The sequence below is a fragment of the Lutjanus erythropterus genome, chromosome 1 (assembly GCF_056507025.1).
Source record: "Lutjanus erythropterus isolate fLutEry1 chromosome 1, fLutEry1.hap2, whole genome shotgun sequence".
Lineage (NCBI taxonomy): Eukaryota > Metazoa > Chordata > Actinopteri > Lutjaniformes > Lutjanidae > Lutjanus > Lutjanus erythropterus.
This window is the reverse complement of record NC_139317.1, coordinates 11,138,036-11,158,159: the sequence shown is the minus strand read 5'-3', so window position 1 is coordinate 11,158,159 and position 20,124 is coordinate 11,138,036. Positions and strand designations below refer to the sequence as shown.

General features: G+C 38.9%; 1 protein-coding gene across 1 annotated transcript in view; it reads left to right on the top strand.

Moving 5' to 3' along the window:
* trip4 (thyroid hormone receptor interactor 4) overlaps positions 1-20,124 on the top strand; it is a 123,649-nt gene that overhangs the window by 30,333 nt on the left and 73,192 nt on the right. The window contains exon 12 of the mRNA XM_084741542.1: positions 13,672-13,774. Within this exon, the coding sequence (XP_084597668.1) occupies positions 13,672-13,774 (103 nt within the window). The remainder of the gene's footprint in view (positions 1-13,671; positions 13,775-20,124) is intronic.

Sequence of the window (20,124 nt, the reverse complement as noted above, 5' to 3'; positions counted from 1 at the left end):
CCACTCCACATGCCTGTTCTGGTCTGGCCCTGTCGCCCAGAAGGAGATTACTTGTCTCTGCTGCCCTTAATTGCCGACAGCAGCTGAAAAGAGCCAGAGAGAGAGACATTGTAGAGAGAGGAGAGGGAACAGTGTTGGCTTGTTGAGCTGTTACTTGACAAGCTTGGACTCAAAGGTTTGTGTTCCTGCTGTCAAATCCTGGCTCTGCATTAGTTGGTTTTATTAAGATGGATGTTGTTTTCGTGAAATGTTGGAACTCGTGGTATTTTGGACTGCATTAAGAATGAGTAATACAGTATATATAGAATGCAGATGATGTGTTGAGGAAGGAAAGCTGAAGTATGAGCCTCGGTAAACGTTTCTTCATTATAAGGGTGTGTGGTAAGAGCAATAGGGCCACTGTGCCCTCTCCCTGCCCTCTGAGCCACCGTTATTTTTCATAGCCAAAGGCTCTCTTCCAGCAGGCTGTGCCCCGCCGCCGTCCCTTTTTACTTTTTCCAATGAACTTGTGAATTTCATATTATTACAGTTGGTTATTGTTGAATCCCCTCTGGCTTGATCCCAGCAAATTAAACAGTGGGCAGTTTTATTGAATTGGCAGTCTCTGAAGAAGCTGTGAAGCTGTATGTATGAATATTTTCACCTCCTTTTCCTGCTTTAGTATTTTGTATGTTAGGTTTTCATTCAGTGGGCTCTTGTTAAAATGTTTTGGATCCATATTTACAGCATGTTGCCTCCTTAACTCCCACTCAAACGCTTCAGCACATAGTATTATCAAAGTGTTGCAGGACAGTATGTTTAGCCTGCAAAGAAAAAGATGCTTCAGTTTAAGTTGTTTGAGCATATACTGATTTAGCCAATTCTTTGGCCAGAAGAACTGGTTAAAATATTCTCACTGCAATGATTTATCTCAGCTGCCGGCTCCTGGATACCAGAAAAAAAACCCCAAACATATTCTTACTGTCCTTACTGCCTGACTCCAAGACTGGAATTGGCTGGTTGTAATGAGGTAGAAATACCACAACAGGCTATCAGTAGGCAACTTGATTCTCATGTTTCTTGTAATTGTAATGTAAGTTTATTGCTTGCTTGATTGGGAGTTAAAGGAGAAATGTGCAATTTATTTACTGTAATAAATCATAAAGTAACCATACTGTGTCCTTGTTGAAATATTTGCTCTGAAATTTCCATTCTGAGCTGGAATAACTGTTTCTGTTTGCCCGTGTCACATTTATTAGAGTTCAAATGAATGCATTTTTGAAGCAACCACCAATAATGACCACAATTTTTTTTTAAATCACTCAAAAAAGCAACACTATGGTCAACTGACCAGAGGAAAAGGTGAGCAGTGAAGTTGTCAGTGTGGCAGTAAATGTACAGTGTAGATTAGACTTTGTCAGTGAAGAGAGGCTGCAGCTTTTAAAGACCAAAACAAGTGTATGTGTTGTTTCCCAGCTGCTGGCCTGGTACAGTGTCAATCAGCTCTGCTTACGATGAGGGAGTATTATCTACAGAGGAAAACAAACTACGAGTACAAAAAGCATGTAGGGTCGAGTCGTACCATGCAGTGGAAATATGGCTTTAAGCTAAGCTAAGAGGCTGCTGGCACTAACTTCAGATTTACTGTACAGACTTGAGTGGTATCATTCTTCTCATCTTGCAAGAAAGCAAGTAAACTCATTTCCCAAAAGAATTAAACTATTCTAAAGTGAACTCAGTAGGTGGATGAATTATGCAGGCACAAACTGATCAGCAGTTGAAACTTAATGTGAAAATGCACTTATGACTGATGACTACATTTATCATGGGTTGGCACGCTGGCAAGGTTGAGGTGTGTTTGTATCTATTTTTTGAAAACAGTTTGGAAGTCGGCCACGCAGTTGATGCTTTTCTGTGTTGAACACGAGCCAATTGTCAGGGATGTTTATGAGCAAGTAGAGGCAGCGGAGTCCTTGTCTCGCAATTGTCTGACTTCTAAATTGGCCCGAGGCAGCTAGTGATACTCGGCGCACACTGAGACATTTTAATGCACCTGTCACAAGAGCTATACATGCACCCTCAGATCATGTCAAACACGTCGGTCCCTCTACCCAGAATGCCCTGGGGCTGTAACCCAGACCTTTCCCTGCTCGCTAACAGCTCCATCACCCTTAACTGAATCCGGCGTGACGGTCATTGTCACATATAGGGTCTTTATGTAATTCCACATAACAATTTCTTAATTCAATACCTGCGTGTTTCAACAAGACGTCATTGCATCTGTAAGCAGGTCCACTCCGACTACATTAGATCCTTCCTGATGAATATGGAGGGCTTCAGCGAACCTCCTTGTCACACAACCACAATGTTTTGTGCCCTTTTGATTAACATGGAATGGAAACAATTAGGTGGGGGAGGTAGTGAGGCAAAGCAGCAGCACATTCAACAGCTTTAAATGCTAATTAGCTAATGGAGGATGAAAGAGCAGGCAACTGGCGGGGTTTCACATGAACACACTCTAACTGTGGCTGCAGCTACGCTTGTTTCATCTGAATTTAGCAAGACCGACACCATTTTGTTTCCTTAGGTGCCTCAGACAATACAGCCATCTTGTGCGACGTGAGATTTTTTTTGTAATGGTTTCAAATGAGGCTTAACTCGTCTTTTCAAGAAGTGACTCGGGTTACTTTCTACCTTTGAATCATCTCTGAATCACGCTTTTAATCGCCACCTTATTAGTTGTAATGCATTTTGTTTTATCAGCTCTTTCTATATGATTGATCATTATTTCATCATCATTTATTTAAGAGTGCAACTCACAGTGAGTTCACTGATGATTAAAGACGATACGTAAACGATACGTTCTTTGGTCTAAGTGTCAGAAAATGGTGAAAACTGTTGTTAAGTGTTTCCTAAAGCCCAAGATGATGTCCTCAAATGACTTGTTTTATCCACAACCCAAAGATATTCAATTTACCATTCTAGAGGAGTAAAGAAACCAGAAAATATTCACATTTAAGAAACTAGAATCAGACAGTTTTGACTTTTTCCCCCTAGAAAATCACTCAAACTGATTAATCAATTATGAAAATGGTTAGTGATTAATTAAATAGTTGACAACTAATTGATTTATCATTGCAGCTCTACATTTATTTATTTAAATCTCTGGAAAACATAATGAGGAAGAACCCTCATTTACAATGCAGCCGAGGTACAGACATACGATAAGAGAAGAAACAACGACAACCACAAAGACCGTTCAGAGGTAGCAAAAAATGAAGAGCACTAAGCTAAAGAAAGATAAAATTAACAATGTTAACATTAAAGGCGCATTAATAAATAAATAAATAACAAGAGCAATGAAAAAATAAAAAAAAGCAATAAGTATTACAATAAATAAAATTAGTAATTAAACCCTTGAATTGTCTGTGCTTTGTCCAGGGCTGGATGCATACCACTTACACGCAGGGTTGCATTATGAGAAAGTATGTAATTTGATTTTAGTAATACCACGTCTTTATAAGTGGTAAGAAAAGATGGAAAAAGGAAAAATGTATCAGTGTGTCCAGGTTGATGTTTTAATGATTCTTAATTACAAAAGTTCCCATCAGTCAGGAATATGTGCGCTTTTAAATTTTAATAGCTATTTGCAGACTGTGTGGACTAAAACAGATAAGAAGCCAAATTCTCCTTTACGGTAATTCACTACATGTTTACAATCAGGCAAGCAAACTCATTTCAGTATTAATAATGAAGATCAGTGTATATGATGGAACAGTGGTGTTAGAATGTGCCAGAGATTCAGAGTTTGGGCTTTTATGGCCAACATCTATCTCTGTGGGAAACCAGACCTGTCAAGCTGGCCACTTTGTTTTTCTCACTGGCTGGCTACTCCATATCCCCGTGGAAACCCCTGTTTATATAATGCTTATAAGTAGTGATGTAGTTATCAGAAAATACATTACTATTTTGTCTGCATAAGAAAAACAAACGTTCGTGGCTGCGTTCATGGTCATTTCCATGGACATTTTTACGATTCTTATTATAAAAGAGACTATAAATATGGTCGAACAATAATACTGTATTTTTTATTCAATATGTAAAGGAAGAACAATATGAGTGTAGGTAACACCAGATAGTTTACATCCTCTTTGAGCAGAGAGGTTTGACAGTGGAACTCGGCCCAGCATTCTGTGTAGGACGCAACGGCCACAATGGCTAAATGCAAATTTTCCGAGGGCTGGTTTGGCAATCCTAAATGTAAAGCCTGGTTGGCCAAGGATTCCAAATAAAGCCAGATGTCAGATATGGTCTGAACAATACAGATGTCAGATACGGTCTAGAAATTTGAGTCTGGAAAAGTATGGAATTTTGAAATGGAAAATGTGGTGGAACCCTGTACACAAAGAGATAAGCTCCTTACAGAAATGGAATATGCACCATTGCTGGCTTCGCCGTGCTGTTAAAGTGATGGGGGGTTTTTTGTCATGCAGACATATTTGCCTTTTACATTAATGTTCCTTTCACCATTTACTCATTTGAGAGTGAATTCTGCTGCCTGATTTATGAAGTCTGACGTGCACAAGCACTGACTGACAAGACTCGTCTTAATACGCTCACATGCTGCAAAACACACTGAGTTGGATTTTCATTTTTAAACATTTGGCATGAATGAAATTTGAAAATATGGAGATGATGTGCAGATGTGATTATTACTCTGGTTGGAAAACTCTTTTACTGTTTCCTAGTTCATTAAATTGATTTTGTGCATAAGACATGATGATTGATATATTAAATTTATTACAGTGACCTTAGAACAGCCTGGGAACCAGACTGGAGTCCTGCGGCGGGTCAGATGGCCTGCAAAAATGTTGTGTAGCAGAGACAAAAAACATTTATGTAAATTCGTGAGTGTGGGCACGGCAGGCAGCAAGTGAGAACTCAGAAATGAAAACGATTGTATTTTTAACATTTATATTCACTAATACATTCATTTCAAGCCTAATCAGCTAAAACTTAGCACTTAAAGGCAAAAACCAACTCGTGGATGGTACATCATCAAAGTCGTTCGGGAGAATTTTGATGCGCTCAAAGACTATGAGAAAAACATTGTCACATGCTTTTAAAAAGCTTAAAAAAATATTAGCTTTTGGTAGACGCAAGCTAGGCTCATCGTCACTATGGAAACACACTGATAGCTGCAGGAGCGCCGGAGCTGCGCTAACTGAGAGCACAACTTGAGCGACCGTGTACGTGTGTTTAATCACGGATGCCGGGTGGGTTGGCGGGTTATATTTTTACGGTTAGTTCTGGTTTTCAGCTTTGTGGGTGTGTGCGGGGGCGGGTTTGCAAAACAAGACCTGTGCAGGACTCAAAACCAGACAAATCTGCGGAGCTCATGTTTTCATTTGTTCTGGCACACAGTGGAGTTAGTCTGGTGAAGCACATTTCTCTCTCTGCGTATTAAACTTGTGTGCTGCTGCAGCCTTTATGTTAATCTGATGGTATTCAATTCAGACTTCTATGTGAAAGTGGGGTGCTTCTTCTGTCTCTCTCTCTCTCTGTGTATAAGAGGCTACAGAATAATCATACATGTGTTCAACAAACATTTGAGCAGTTTACACCTGGCTGCTGTCCCGTTTTTTGGTGTGCTCTTTGTGCTTTTTCCAGGACTGCAGGCAGAACACTTATACACAAGGATGAGCCCTTTTCAGACATGGAATATGTATCCTTGCTGTTTTTTGTCGTGCTGTTAAAGTGATATGACATATTTGTTTTTACAGTTTCAACATTTAACTCATTAGAGAGCAAAATCTGCCTGCCGACATGCACAAGCTCTGAATGACAGGACATTCATTTAATTCTCAATGTGCTCCCATGCTGCATAACACATTTTGTTCGATATTCATTTATTCAACATTTGGCATGAATGAAATGTGAAAATATGGAGATGGTGTGCTGGTGTGATGTTTGGATTTTTTTTTAACCTCTTGACTGATCTAATATCAGAAGATATTGATCTACTCAACAACAAAATGAGCTCTTTCACCGTTTCCTAGTTCATTAAACTGATTTTGTGCATGAGAGATGATGATTGAGATATTAGATTTATTACAGTGACCTTAGAACGTAGCCAGGAACCAGGCAAGTCTGCCGAGCTCATGGTTTCATTTGCTCTGGCACACGTTTGCAAATTAGTCTGGTGATGCCAGGCTACTTAGAACAAAAAGCACATCTCTCTCTGCATGTTAAACTTGTGTGCTGCTGCAGCCTTTATATTAATCTGATGGTATTTGCATCTCCTGTGTGTATAAATGGGGCTAAAGGTTAACCATACATGTATTTAACACACATTTGACCCATTTACACCAGACTGCTTCTACATTTAATCCCTTTTTTTGGTGTGCTTTCTGTATGTTTTTGCAAGCATATCACTTGCACACAAAGATAAGCCCTTTTCAGACATGAAATATGTACCATTGCTGGATTTATGATGCTGTTTAAGTGATGGGCTTTTGTCAGACACAGGTGTCTTTTTTGTTAATGTTTCACCATTTAACTCGCCATTTAGAGAGTGAATTTTGCTGCCTGATTTATAAAGTCTGACATGCACAAGCACTGAATGACAGGATGCTAAGTTGAGACATTTATTTAATTCTTAATATGCTCACATGCTGCATTTTGCAGGATATTCATTTATTCAACATTTGGCATTAATGAAATTTTAAAATATCGAGATGATGTGCTGGTGTGATTATTACTGTGGTTGGAAAAGTTTTTTTTTTTTTTTATCTCTCGACTGATCTAATATGAGAAGATATTGATCTACTCAGCAATTTAAAATAGGCTTTTTTACTGTTTCCTAGTTCATTAAACTGATTTTGTGCATCAGATGTGATGATTGATATATTAAATTTATTACAGTGACCTTAGAACATAGCCTGGGAACCAGACAGGTCTCCCAAGCTCATGTTTTCATTTGCTCTGGCACACATTTGCAAATGAGTCTGGTGATGCCAACAAGAGGCACATTGCTCTCTCTGCATATTAAACTTGTGTGCTGCTGCAGCTTTTATGTTAATCTGACTGTATTCAGTTCAGAGTTTAACATAAAAGTGACCCGAGTATTTCTTCTGTGTATAATAATACGTGTTTAAAAAAACATTTGACCCATTTACACCAGACTGCTGTTACATTTTTTCCTTTTTTTTGATGTGCTTTTTGTGCTTTTTCCAGGGCTGCAGGCATACCACTTATACATAAAGATAAGCCCATTTTTATATGTGAAATATGTGCCATTGCTGGCTTTGTGGTGCTGTTAGAGTGATGGGTATTTGTCATTCAGACCGAGCTGCATTTTTTACGACTGTACATGAATGTTCCTTTTACATCAGTTTCACAATTTAACTCACTAGAACGCACATTCTGCAGCCCGTTTTATGAAGTCTGACATGCAAAAGGGCTATGTTAAGTCAAGCTGAGACGTTTATTTAATATCTTAACATGTTCCCCTGCTGCATAACTCATTCTGCAGGATATTCATTTATTCAACATTTGGCATGAATGAAATTTGAAAATACTGAGATGGTGTGCTGGTGTGATTATTACTGTGGTTGGAAAAGGGTTTATTTTAACCTCTTGACTGATCTGATCTGATATGAGAAGATATTGATCTACTTAACAACTTAAAATTGGTTCTTTCACTGTTTCCTAGTTCATTAAACTGATATATGCATAAGACATGATGATTGTGATATTAACTTTATTACAGTGACCTTAGAACAAGACACATATTTCTTTCTATCTGCATGTCAAACGTGCTGCTGCTGAAGCCTATATATTAATCTGACGACATTCAATTTTTGGTTTGTAATGATAGATAGATAGTAGGGGTGTCTATCTCACTGACTGAGACCGATTCGATACGTATCTTGATACATATTCAATTATACGATATGTCTTAGACATTTTTAAATGGCCAACGATTCAGTTCAGTACGATTCAGCTCTGTCATGATACGATTCGATAACAAGACAATGCAATGTGTGAATCTTTACATTTTGATTCAACTAATGTGACATACGGTAGACATGAAAGTGGTGCAAACGTCTTATTATGAGTCTCATGTGTAAATGAGATACTGTAGCCGAAATGAGAATCTGTGAACAAACTTTAAAACTGTTTAAAACATTAGTATTTTTCTAGTAAGATGATCTGCTGCTCTGTTTCATAATAAGGAGTACTGTGGTTTTGATTGTGTTACCTGCTCTCACAGTGACATGACGTCTCTGTGGGTCAAACTCGTGGCTCTGTACTCTGCTTTTGCATAAATGATTTGCAACAGCGTTCCTCGTCTTTATTATAAAACCCAAAACTTACTCTACACTTGCGCGTTATGAAAATTTGGTGGTGAGATGCAGCACAGTGTCACTTCTGTCGGTGTTTTCTACGCGGCCTGTTTTGATGAAATGAAGAGGAGACACAGGAGAGGAGGGAGCGCTTGTTTTGCGTGATCGTGGCAGCAGGCGTCCAGCCAGTGCGGTGCAGGCAGAAGCAGGAGGAGAGAGAAAACGGAGGAAAGTTACAGCGGCAGCTCCCTGATGCCAAAAATGAAACACAGAGTCGAACTAAGTCGAGACAAGCAGCACATGTGCATGAAAAAGGAGCAAGAACTTACGGATGGAGACGACATGCCTCCGCTGCCTTCGCGCCTCAGCTGAAAAGGGGCAAAAATTGGCTTGTCCACCCGGGTGTCACGTTTGCCGATCAGAGCTGGAGCTGATAAGTACCCATGATGCTGCAGAGTCATTTGACCTGGGAGTGAATGCTGACTGGACCCTTTTCCCGTCTAAGACAACAGCTAGATGTTAGTGGGTTTTTTGTCCTGTGTAAAAGGGGACATAGATAGATAGAGTATTTATTGTCCTTTATTAAAAGGAATTAGTTTCTACAGCCTCTAAACAATTAAGCAACATTAATCATAGGTCCATCTTTCCAGTCAAATCACTGGTAAACCATAGAGTCTTATCCAATGTTGTATAAATCTAACAGTGAAGGACACTGACTAATAGTTTTTTAAAAGTAATCACTGTGCACAATGCTAAACCACTCTGGATTAGTGTGTCTTTCTAAGTGCCTAACATGGACATTTAAATGAAGACTCAATTAGGCTGCTCACCTGAGTAAGCTATTTGAGAGGCACTGCATCGTCTTAACAGTTAACAGGATCGATCTTTACATTGTAGGTGGAAATGAGTGTCCCCTCTGGCTAGTTGATAAAAGAAGGGATTCCTTCTTTCTAATCTGGTCAGAGTTAATTGCTACAGTGGGACACTAGTTCCTCAGGTGTATGAATCGAGGTAGACTGTGTTTGTCTGAGGTTATTCTATATTTTTCTATTGTCAACAAAACCCACGTTAAGGCCAAACTCAACAGTGTGTTCATCCGTTCTTTCAATGCTTTTCGTTTTCCTTGTTGAAGGCACTCGGCCCCAAGCCCACTGGTTCCTTTAAGACAAATGTCTATAAAAATGAGTCATAAATTCTTTATTGAAAATAGGCTAAATAATTTACTGTAACATTGTGGTCTTTTAGTTTTTGGTACACATTACTCAAATGACAGTAAATAGTGTGTTTGACTATTTTCAGCTGTAATACACATTTGGTGCACAAGTGCACTTGTTTTTTTATTAAGACCATAATGAGGGCAAAAGCGTGGCCTCATTTATGTGTTGAAAATATATATATTTTTTTATAAACAATTAAGTTATATTACGCAGAGAAATGAACTATATAAGCCTGCAACTAATTATTACTTTAATTATTTAGTTATATGTTTATTTTTATGATGAATCAATAAACTGTTTATAAGGTCAAATTGCTTGTTATGTCTCGCCAACAGTTCAGCATGTGCTTATTAAAATGTACGATGATACAAAACGGAGAGAAGCAGCAAATCTTCACCATTTGAGAAGCAGGAAATTGTGAAGGTATAAGATGGTACAAGCTATTGATTATAAGTTAATCAAAATAGCTGATGATTAATTTTCTCTTGACTAATTTATTGGACTAAAACAGTGACATTAAATTTTGGCCTCAGAAATAAGATTACAAAAACACAGACATTAGTAATTAATTTTCTTAATTTTGATCCCATTGATTCATCTGATGCGTTTATTTTTTCACAGACGGTTTTTCTCACTATAAGTTTTTTTTTTTTTTTTCCCCAATGTCACTGGGTTTCAGTTTCAACTTGTGTCACTGTTACAGCGTGGAAAGGAGGGGTTTGACGGGGTGTAATTTACAGATCTGCATACTCCTCTGGATGCAAGGTCAGCTCCAAAGCCTCTGACCACACACTTAGCATACAGCAATTCTAGAAGCTCCCAAACCACAAGTACATGGAGTCTGGATCTTTTTTGACATATAACCAGGCTGGTTTAAATTTAACTTCTAACTGATGCTATGCACATCTGGCAGAGGTCTGATGGACCAAGCGCTAACATTAGCTAATGTCAGCTATCATAGTTAACGTTAGCTAATGTCTGCTAGTTATCAGCTCTGTATGAAAAACAACAGCAGAGCGAACTTGTGAAAACCATTGCTGCAGGTTATTTCTGGTGCCAAAATAAGATAATGTCACTGTTTCAGTTGTAAAATCATATCAGGTGTTAGCTACACAGTTAGCTAACTGGACAATAAGACAAATTAATTGTTGGACCTTTTGTCTTTCTATTAGCACACTGAGCACTGTGGATGTTTTTTTTTTATTTTATTTCAGAGTGGGTACCCATTTTGTTTCTTCTTGTGCATGTGCATGAGGACACGATGCACCTTCCTGCCAATGATTTCACATTTCACACAATGGTTTAATGCAGAATTTAAACAGAAACTTTGTTTGTTTAGAGGAGAAAATCCACATGGCACCTTAAAAGTCCACATGAAACATGAGTGTTATTTGCATCTGCGTATTTCCTATCAAAACAGGCAGCCGTGGAGGGACTTGCGGATATTGATTGACATTTACAGTTACCCCTGAATGTGCAACACACCAACATGCGATGCTCTTGCTAGCTTGCTAACTACTGAATCTTAGCCCTGCACTGCTAAAAGTCGAGGGTTGATCGATGGGTGGATGTCATGATATTCTTGGTTGAAACTGGTTTGTTGTAGCTTACATAAGTCATGTGCAGAATATGACTGGAGATGTGATCTTAAAGGCGTAAACGTCATTTTTCATTTCATCTCCTGTTTTATCTTTTCATGGGATTTGTTGACAAAGTAAAATATAGAACATTGCCAACCTTGTCCCATAACACTGCATTTCTGGACTCACAACCTTCATCTTATTTAACCTTTTCTAAACTACCGGTAGTTTTGTTGAAGTGCTGTCCAGGGAATTTTCTATCTTGGAGACAGCATACTTGATGGGCAGATCTAATTTAATTGGAATCACTGTGTTATTTGGAGGGAGGAATCAAGGGGCTCTTTAAGGGTCCCCACCAACGTCTAACGACTTTGAGTGTTTACATATTTTATCACTCACCGGTGTATTACACTCAAGTCGACATGGACTGTAATCTGAAATAAACATCTCTATCATCTCTCCCCAGTTTGTCAGGGACCATACAGATGGGTTGCCGACTCTGTTGATTTCCCTTAAAAGCCCCAAATTTGTCACAACCTTCAGTGCTCCTTTGAGGGAGATAGAGAGACTGTGAATAAGAGGGGGGTGAGTGGGGGGAGGAAAAAGCATGCTGTCATGAAAAGAGCCGCTTCCTGGCTGGCTAGATGCAATCATGGGCACTATCTGATAGCGCCGGAGGAAATTGGATGAGCTGAGAGCCGTTGGCTGCCAGTGATGGGAAAGATGACTCCTTTGTCACTGTGTCAGTCAATTCCCCACTCTCACCTGAGAGACCAATCAATAACACAGACGGAGAGAGGTTTTCTCTTGTCTCTCCGCCTCTGTATGCTGTGGGCTGCTGTCAATTATGAGCTGTAAAACATCTTCTCCTTCATAGAAATGTGGTGCGGCATGTTATGTGGGAGGCTATGCATAAATATGTCATGGATGTGGTTACATGTGATGTGTTTCTGCAGCTTTATAAGTATGCTTTTGATGAATTATGTTATGTTGGAAGTTAACGATTCTTTGTGTAATTAGTAGATGAACACATGAATAGTGTACACATGCTTTTAGCTATTTTATCTGTGTGATGCAGTATGGTCTGACAAAACTGCATCTGAAAAAGTTTGGGACGCACGATAAATTATCATCTGTTAATACATGGCTTTATTAAACACTCGATTCTGATTGGTCTATTACAGCATCATGAGGTCTGTTATTTCTGTATAGCAGACTGTTGCTATGAAGAGCAGGCCGTTGCCATGGATGCAGTTCTAATATTAGGCCCTTTTACAGTTTGTAAGCTATGAGAAAGCTGTGCGCACAGTTTGGCAGTGGAAGTAAGGCGGACCGCAACAGCTTGTCGATGGGCTGCTGCAAACACGAGCAGTTTTGATCGCGTCCTACATCACGTTTAAAAGCTTGCAGCCATATACGCCACCTATTGCTCTGAAATGATTGTGATCCAGCTGGAATTCTGAACAACTTCAGTTGACCAGTGGAATATCGATTCTGATGAATTGTATACGCAACAACCATATTTGGTGATTTGGGTGCTGATAAATTGTTTAATTCAACATTTGCAGCTTGACAATTTGTCTGGATGACTGGGGGAGGCCGCTACTTCTGTTTCCGAAATGCGCCCACAGCTTTTTGATGACGCCAGCTGTAAAAGGGTCTATAGACTCTGCTTCTAACTGAATCTCTGTATTTTGAAGTTTAGTTTCTCTCATGCGTCGCTGTTTGTATTTGCAGGTATCTGCTTTATTTTACTGTTTTGTGTTCACTTTCAGATGGACAGGAGTCATGTTAAAGTACGCTGCTCCATAATAAAAGCTTGTAGACAACAAAATATCAGCTTTCACTGTGAAGAATTTATAAGAAATTAAATGTAGTTAACATGCCTGCTCGACTCAAGACCCTCAAGCTGGATGCAAATCTCTGCCGCGTCGGGCCGACGAACCAAGTCAAACCAAGCTAGCACATGTGTAGAAAAGGGCCATATGAAAGTGAGCCTCTTCTGGTTGGTGCTGATAGTGAAAGAAATGTCAAATAAATAGATAATAATGGGGCCAAGCTAGACTGTGCAACAATGGTGGTCATATGAATTCAAGATATTGTCTATAGAAATAAAACCTGTGTGCAGTGAGGTTTGTGGCCACAAGGCTGAAATCTCACAGTCTGCAAAAACTCCATGTCGTGCTTTCCTAGATAATGCATTTGAACGTCTTGGATTTTTGTGCTGGTTGTAATAAATTTTGTCTCATCTTTACAGCTCTCAAATGGTGCAACAGCTCTCATTAGCAACGGCATCATTAGCTGTGCAATTTTAGTGGATAAGACCCGGAGAGTCTCATATCAGTTGCTGTCAGGCATGTAGTATTACATCAGGCATGGAAGACATCTCACATGATGTATAAACAGAGACACTCACTGAATGATTCATCACCGCGATATGAGGCATCATGAGCTTTAACATATTCTGTGCGCAATATGGCCATGATGGTTCTGTGTAAGATGATGCTAAACTGTTCCTTTCTTCCTTCGCCCTCCCCACCTCTGCAGTTCCCTGATACCTGTGAGGAGTCCGCTTCCCCATTCGTCTTCATCTGCACCAACCCCCAGGAGCTGCTGGTGAAATTCCCCATGAAAGGGAAGCACAAGATCTGTAAGTCCTGCTTCTTTCATGTGAGGGGAAGTGGAGTGGATGAAATTAGCCTGAGCCGGCTAAGGTTTTCTTTTATTTCTTTATTTTTTTCACTGGCTTTCTCCTCTGGACTTACACATGCGTGCATAAATTGACATGTACAAGAGTGATAATGATAGGCAAAGCTTCTGATTGCTATATTTTCATTAATAAATCAACACTACACACACACACACACCAGCATTCCTCTCCCACATACACATGTACAGATCCTCTCTGAGAGCCATCTGTAAAGACGGGATTTTGCTGTCAGGTTGCCTGGGGGACAAGCCAGGCCTGGATGTGCAATGTTGTTGCTGTATTGTGTGATTTATAATAGGACTCAAACACATTTTCCCTCTGCTGCCATAGCTGCTGCTGCAAAATGATGTACCTGCAAGCTCTTTTGTTAATATTTCAAAACCCTCTAAAGACTTGAGAGAATTGTTTATGCAGCTGTGCCTCTGTCAGATCTTTCCAGATCGATGGAGAAGGCTTTTTGAGAGGCTCAAGGTAAAAATGTAGCAGGGGCTGTGCCCTTTTTTAAAAAATATTTTTTAAAACTAAAATGAATATGATGACCTTGTCTACATTTTTGTGAAAATGAGGAATAGTTGAAATGTTTTAGAGGTTGAGTGCAGATCTGAATAGTGACAAATTAAATGGAGTAGTTATTAAATAGGATGTCAGAAGTTGACAAAATGCTGCACTCCCCTGCTACACTAGATTTTGAATGAAAGATCAGTCTACTCCTGCACTTTGGTTCTCATTTTCACTTTTATTAATTTATTTTTTGTTATTTAGTTTTTAGTAAAAGAACACAGATTAACAAATGTGATAGATATAAATAACAGGGGGAAGATCCATCTTTTAAATAACCAACAAAATCTGTACATATATACATGTACATCCATACGCAACCATATACACTCACACATAGAAATGTGTACATATATGATAATACACTCACACAGTTGTATATGGAAGGCATAATGTACAGTGAGCATGTGATTATTGTGAAATAAACCCCTGAAAGGGTGATACAGGTCTTGAATTAGACTGACAGGGTTTTATTTTCTTCTCTGTCTAGTTTCTGACTAAAATATAAATTTAGAAATGATTTGTGATCAGAACTTTGTCCATAGCAACAGCCTGTTCTTCACAGCAACGGTCTGTTATACAGAAATAACAGACCTCAGAATGCTGTAATTAAAACAAAATCTAAATCACTATTTAACAAAGCCGTGTAATAAAAAGATACGTACACATACCGGCCCACAATGGCTGTGCTCTTCACAGGAAGAAATTGGAAGTTATGCCCTTAACATAAATACATTACTTTCATTTTCACTTCTCAAAGTCATGAAATGTTTATACGTTTCTTTCTAAGTGGCATTTACACAGTCATGAATAACAGGCTGATCCTGATGACACATGGTGACACTTTGTTACAGGCTTGCTGTCGTAAGCACAGATTGCTGCAGGGAATTCTGTATCTGCATTATTTAAACATACAGTTGCTTGTGGTTCTATGAATCAGCGGCGCAGTGTTTATTTGTGGATGAATGAATATGGCTTTGTGGAACTTGCCAGTAGTAAATTGTTAACCACTAACACAGTGGTTTTCAAACTGGGGTTCAGGAAACAACAGGGGTCCTTGAGCAGACGGAGGAATAGAATTTTTTTTTCTTTTCTAAAGTCACATTTTGGAAGAAAGGAGAAATAGGGTTGGCTGTTTTGATTGATTGTAATTTATAGTGATTCACTGTTAATCATTGATTGACTATAAAGACTTTAAAAAAAAAAGTAAAGGGGGACTCCGGGTGCACCAGCTGGGCGTACACCTGGGTGTAACGTTATGTCTGACTTATAACAGAAAGTTACGACCAGTTTAAGGTTAAGATGAATACACCAGTTAGACTTAAGCCCTGTGTGTGTTCCGCCTGGGTGTAACTTTTACGCCTAGTGTGGAGCAGGCAGAAGTTGGAAACTCAGACTTGTATCCACTGTAATTTTAACTGAATCATACAGCCAGAAAAGAGAATCAAGGATAGCAGCGCGTCTTATTTACAGGATGATGAACAAGAGGGCATTCAGAAGAGAGAGAGTCGTCCGTGACAGGACAAACCCGCTCGATATATATGTTCAGAAAGTGAGAGAGGTTTCGTTTTGGCAGACGAGCGCTGTTTGAGTTAATTAAAGTGCTCTCCCCTCAACTGCAGCATCTGTCTGACAGAAACACGGCGCTGTCCCCCACCCTGCAGGTGCTGATTGCGCTCAGTTTTATGCCAACGGAGCCTTTGAAAATACTAAGGAAGACATGATAAATGCATGATAATGCTTTGCATAGAAGTGTGTTGCTTGGCAACAATCATCAGTTCGCTCGTACTCACATGGACGCCCATTGTAAGACCAGGCGCAGCTGTCAGTCAGGCTCGGTGCACTCGGTGTAAATTCCAGTCACAATATCGGACGTAGTTAAGTCTGGTGTACTCCTCCTCTAAAACTGGAGGTGCATCTATTGTCGGGGTCCCTGACATGAAAAAGTTTGTGAACACCAGCACTTACAGACTATTAGTTTTTACAGTACCTGTAATCGCTCAATATTTTTTATTTGTGATATCGCAGCGACACTGAACTTTGCAGAGTCGTAATCGGAAACATGATCAAATGCAGTCTGAGTTGAAATAGAAACACCTCAGCCTTTGCTCTGTGGTTTTGTTCTGATGACCTCGGATTTATGCCGTCCATAAAGAAATGATACCAGCAGTATTTTCAGAGAGGTTACCTTTATTGCCTGCTGAGAGAATTATTGGTATGACACAATTCTCTGTCTTCCTTAATGTCCAACTGCCTTTGTTCCAGCTCCGGCTCTCACATGTGTAGTGTGGTATTCCTGCTCAGCCAAATGCACACCAGTATTTTTCTGATGACTGTTTATAATGCGGCCTGGTGACGACTGTTCTTATTTTAGTAAAACTAACAGTGAACATCCTGAGATTAGCAACACAACATCCCTACATAATGTAACAAATGAGGAGGCACAATATGGATTTATTGCCAGTACTGATGACCCATAATTACCTGCTACTAATGGCAAATAATTTCACATTTTTGTATTTTAAAAGGAAGTTGATATAACATGTAGTTTATGCACACATGAGGGTAAGAAAGGCTAAGATGTAGTGAGCAAAGATGGATGATTAAATGCTAAGACAACTTTCATGTTGTGTTGATTCTGGAGGTCCCTTTGGACAAGAGCGGTAGTGTTTCCACCGTAATAACCACAACATATAAAGTCTGAAATAAAATCATTTGAAGAAAAATCCCCTCCTGCTTCTTTCTAGCTGGCTAAAGTACGACTCACTGTAAGTTTGCCTGGAAAAATGTAAACACTGGTTCGTTTCATCTGATTTCAAATGGCAGGCATCAGGAACAACTATGCAGAAAGAGCCAATCTTCTCTGTTAACTTATGGTCTTGTTAACTTATGTAGGTCACACAGAGACATCAGTGATAAACCGAGACCGTTTCATAACCAGTTAAAAGCTCCTTTAATATTCGACAGCTCTGACTGACCTCACTATAACAACAAAAACAAAGAACAGTTCTGGCTCTTCAGATGTTCACAGAATTTTTGTGGTCAAGCTCATCAAAAAACTTCAAAATATACTCTGGCTTTTATAGAACATCTTGCCTAAGAATTCAAATTAAAACCTTTGATGTAATCTGTAAAATCAGATCTTATTATAGCAAATATTTAGTGGAATAATAAATGGTAATATATATTTCCCATTATCAGATGATAATTTATCAGCCTGGATATTTACCAGGCATCCATTGTAACAAATTCACATGTAAAAGCATTTATACAGGGTTCAAGTGGGTTAGAAATCTGTTTGCCCAAAGTAAATTTAACTTGCCCCTTCACAAATTGTTTTATTTATTAGTGGTTATCAAATAACAACAAAGACTTAAATTTGTTAAATGTTTAATCTTGGGCTGTAGCATCTATAAAATGCCAGAAAATAGTGAAAATTGTCCATCCCAGTTTTTCAGATTCAAAGTCAATATCGTTAAATGTCTCATTTTGTCAGATATTCACTTTAATATGATAATAAATTGAGAAGAGAAGCTTGAAATCTCTGTATTTGAGAGTCTGAAAACAACATTTTCTGACACTTTACACGAAAAATTACTTTAACGATTAATCAGTTATCAAACCAGTCTAATAGTTTAACTCCTTGTTTAGCACATGCTCGGTTGGGCAAGTGAGTTGCCAGATTACTAGCTTGAAATGGTATTTTACTTACCCCAGGAAAGCAGGCAGTCCTTATTATTTAGCCCTGTTATGCCCCCAAAATGGACACAGTCACAGAATATGTAACTCAAGAATGAAAGATGTTGGAGTCTGATAACATGAACCAAATAAAAAAGTATCTCAGAATACTACTAATATAATATAGCGCAGTTTATTAAGTGTACACCAGAATTATTTACCCACTTTTGATAAAATAGTCTATTTGTTTATGTAATGTACACTCATGTAGTGTGAATTGATCACATCATGCTCCCTGCAGTCCATGTTAGCTTGGTATTCGGATCAGTTATCCTGACCCAGTGGACCTACACAGTCCAGCGTGTCTGATTCTTCTGTCACCAGCTAGCCTTTCACTATCTCACTCGCTTGCTCTCTCGCCCCCTCTTCCACCTCAATTCCCACAGCATCTCACGGGTCAAGGCATTGCCGCTCATCTTACTCAGGGGGGCTTAGCACAAGTATTTTTTGCTCCCCCAGCAGCTTACGTTGACAAGATCCGCTTGTCACTGACATTGCCAAGCATCTCATGCCTCATCAGAATGAGCAAGAAAAAGGGTACGGTGCCCTGCTTCTCCACTCCTTTCAGCAGACTCGACGCTTTATTACATAACACGGACAATTGTTGTATTTTTCATCAGCGTGTTAAACATTAATGTGGTAGATAGTGTCTGTGGTAATATTTAAAAAATGGATTATGTGGCTGCTGAGATTGGTTCTTTCATTAAGCAAACTCTGCAGTCATGTTGTGGAAAATCACACTGTGGGAGTCGGAGCGTTGATAAATATTAGCTGGTAACTAACAGTGATGAGCCCTGATAGAACAAAATTTCAGGTTGTTAAAGGTCCTGTGTGTAACATTAGGTTTATTTTTGTAGTTTATTTTGTTCATTTCAGCATATTTTCCAGTATCAGCTTTGCAAATACAGATGGAGCGCTCTAAAATAAACTATTTATACACATATCATGATGGAAAAAGGAGGAGAAGGATGAAAAATCTTATATTATTTGCCTCATTTGTAATAATAACAACATAAATACAGATGGCAGAAAATTACCTGTTTATTGAAATGCAGCCTTTAAAACCACAAAAAAGGCTATTCCACAATAATACAATCAAAAACGATATCTTGATTCTAGATCCGGACTTTTGCATTTTCTGAGAGTGGTGCCACTAAATCCTACACAGAGTTCATTTAAGTATTGACTGCTGTTACCTTGGCAACAGCTGCTCTTCCTGGAGTCCATTTTAATGTGTACATACAGTTTAAATGCTCACACATGTAAGGGATAATGTCTTTAAGTCAGTAGCTGCATAATGAACGTGATAATGTACAATGAGCAGGTCAATATTGCACAATAAACCATGACAGTGTTGTGCAGGGGTGTATTTGCATAATGACCTGCTCATTGTACATTATCACGCTTATTACACAGCTGCCGACTTAAAGATGTCAGTGATTGTTCTTCATGGTAACAGTCTGCTAAACAGAAGTAAAAGACCTTAGAATGCTGTAATATACCAATCAGAATTGCTTTTTGAATTAAGCTGTGTAATAAATCTGCTACAGTCCCCATCCATTAAGTCAGTATTACACTTACACCAAACACAATAAAATGATGTCAAAACAAAACATAAGTATATGTAAAACACTGGATTGAATATTATCCTGATTGTTTGCCAACCAGTGATTAAAAACATTTTTGTCTAATTGCTTTTCTACAGGTTTGTTTTTCTGCACCTGCCGTTTTTTACTTTGACTCGTCTGTCTTTTGTGCTTGGAAATTTTCAGCTGCTTATGTTTTTATGAATGAGAATTGTTTTGATTTGGCTGACTGGTAAGACAAACAAATGAGCTGAAATCTGCATGATTCTGCAGTCTAGTGTGTTTCTTTTACTGTAGGATTGGCACGAGTAGCAAACGCTTTGCTTTACTGGCAGTGAAGTGATATTGAATATTACAGCTGGAAGCAGGAAGGGTCGGAAAAGCTAACACATTCACATGTGGATAAAC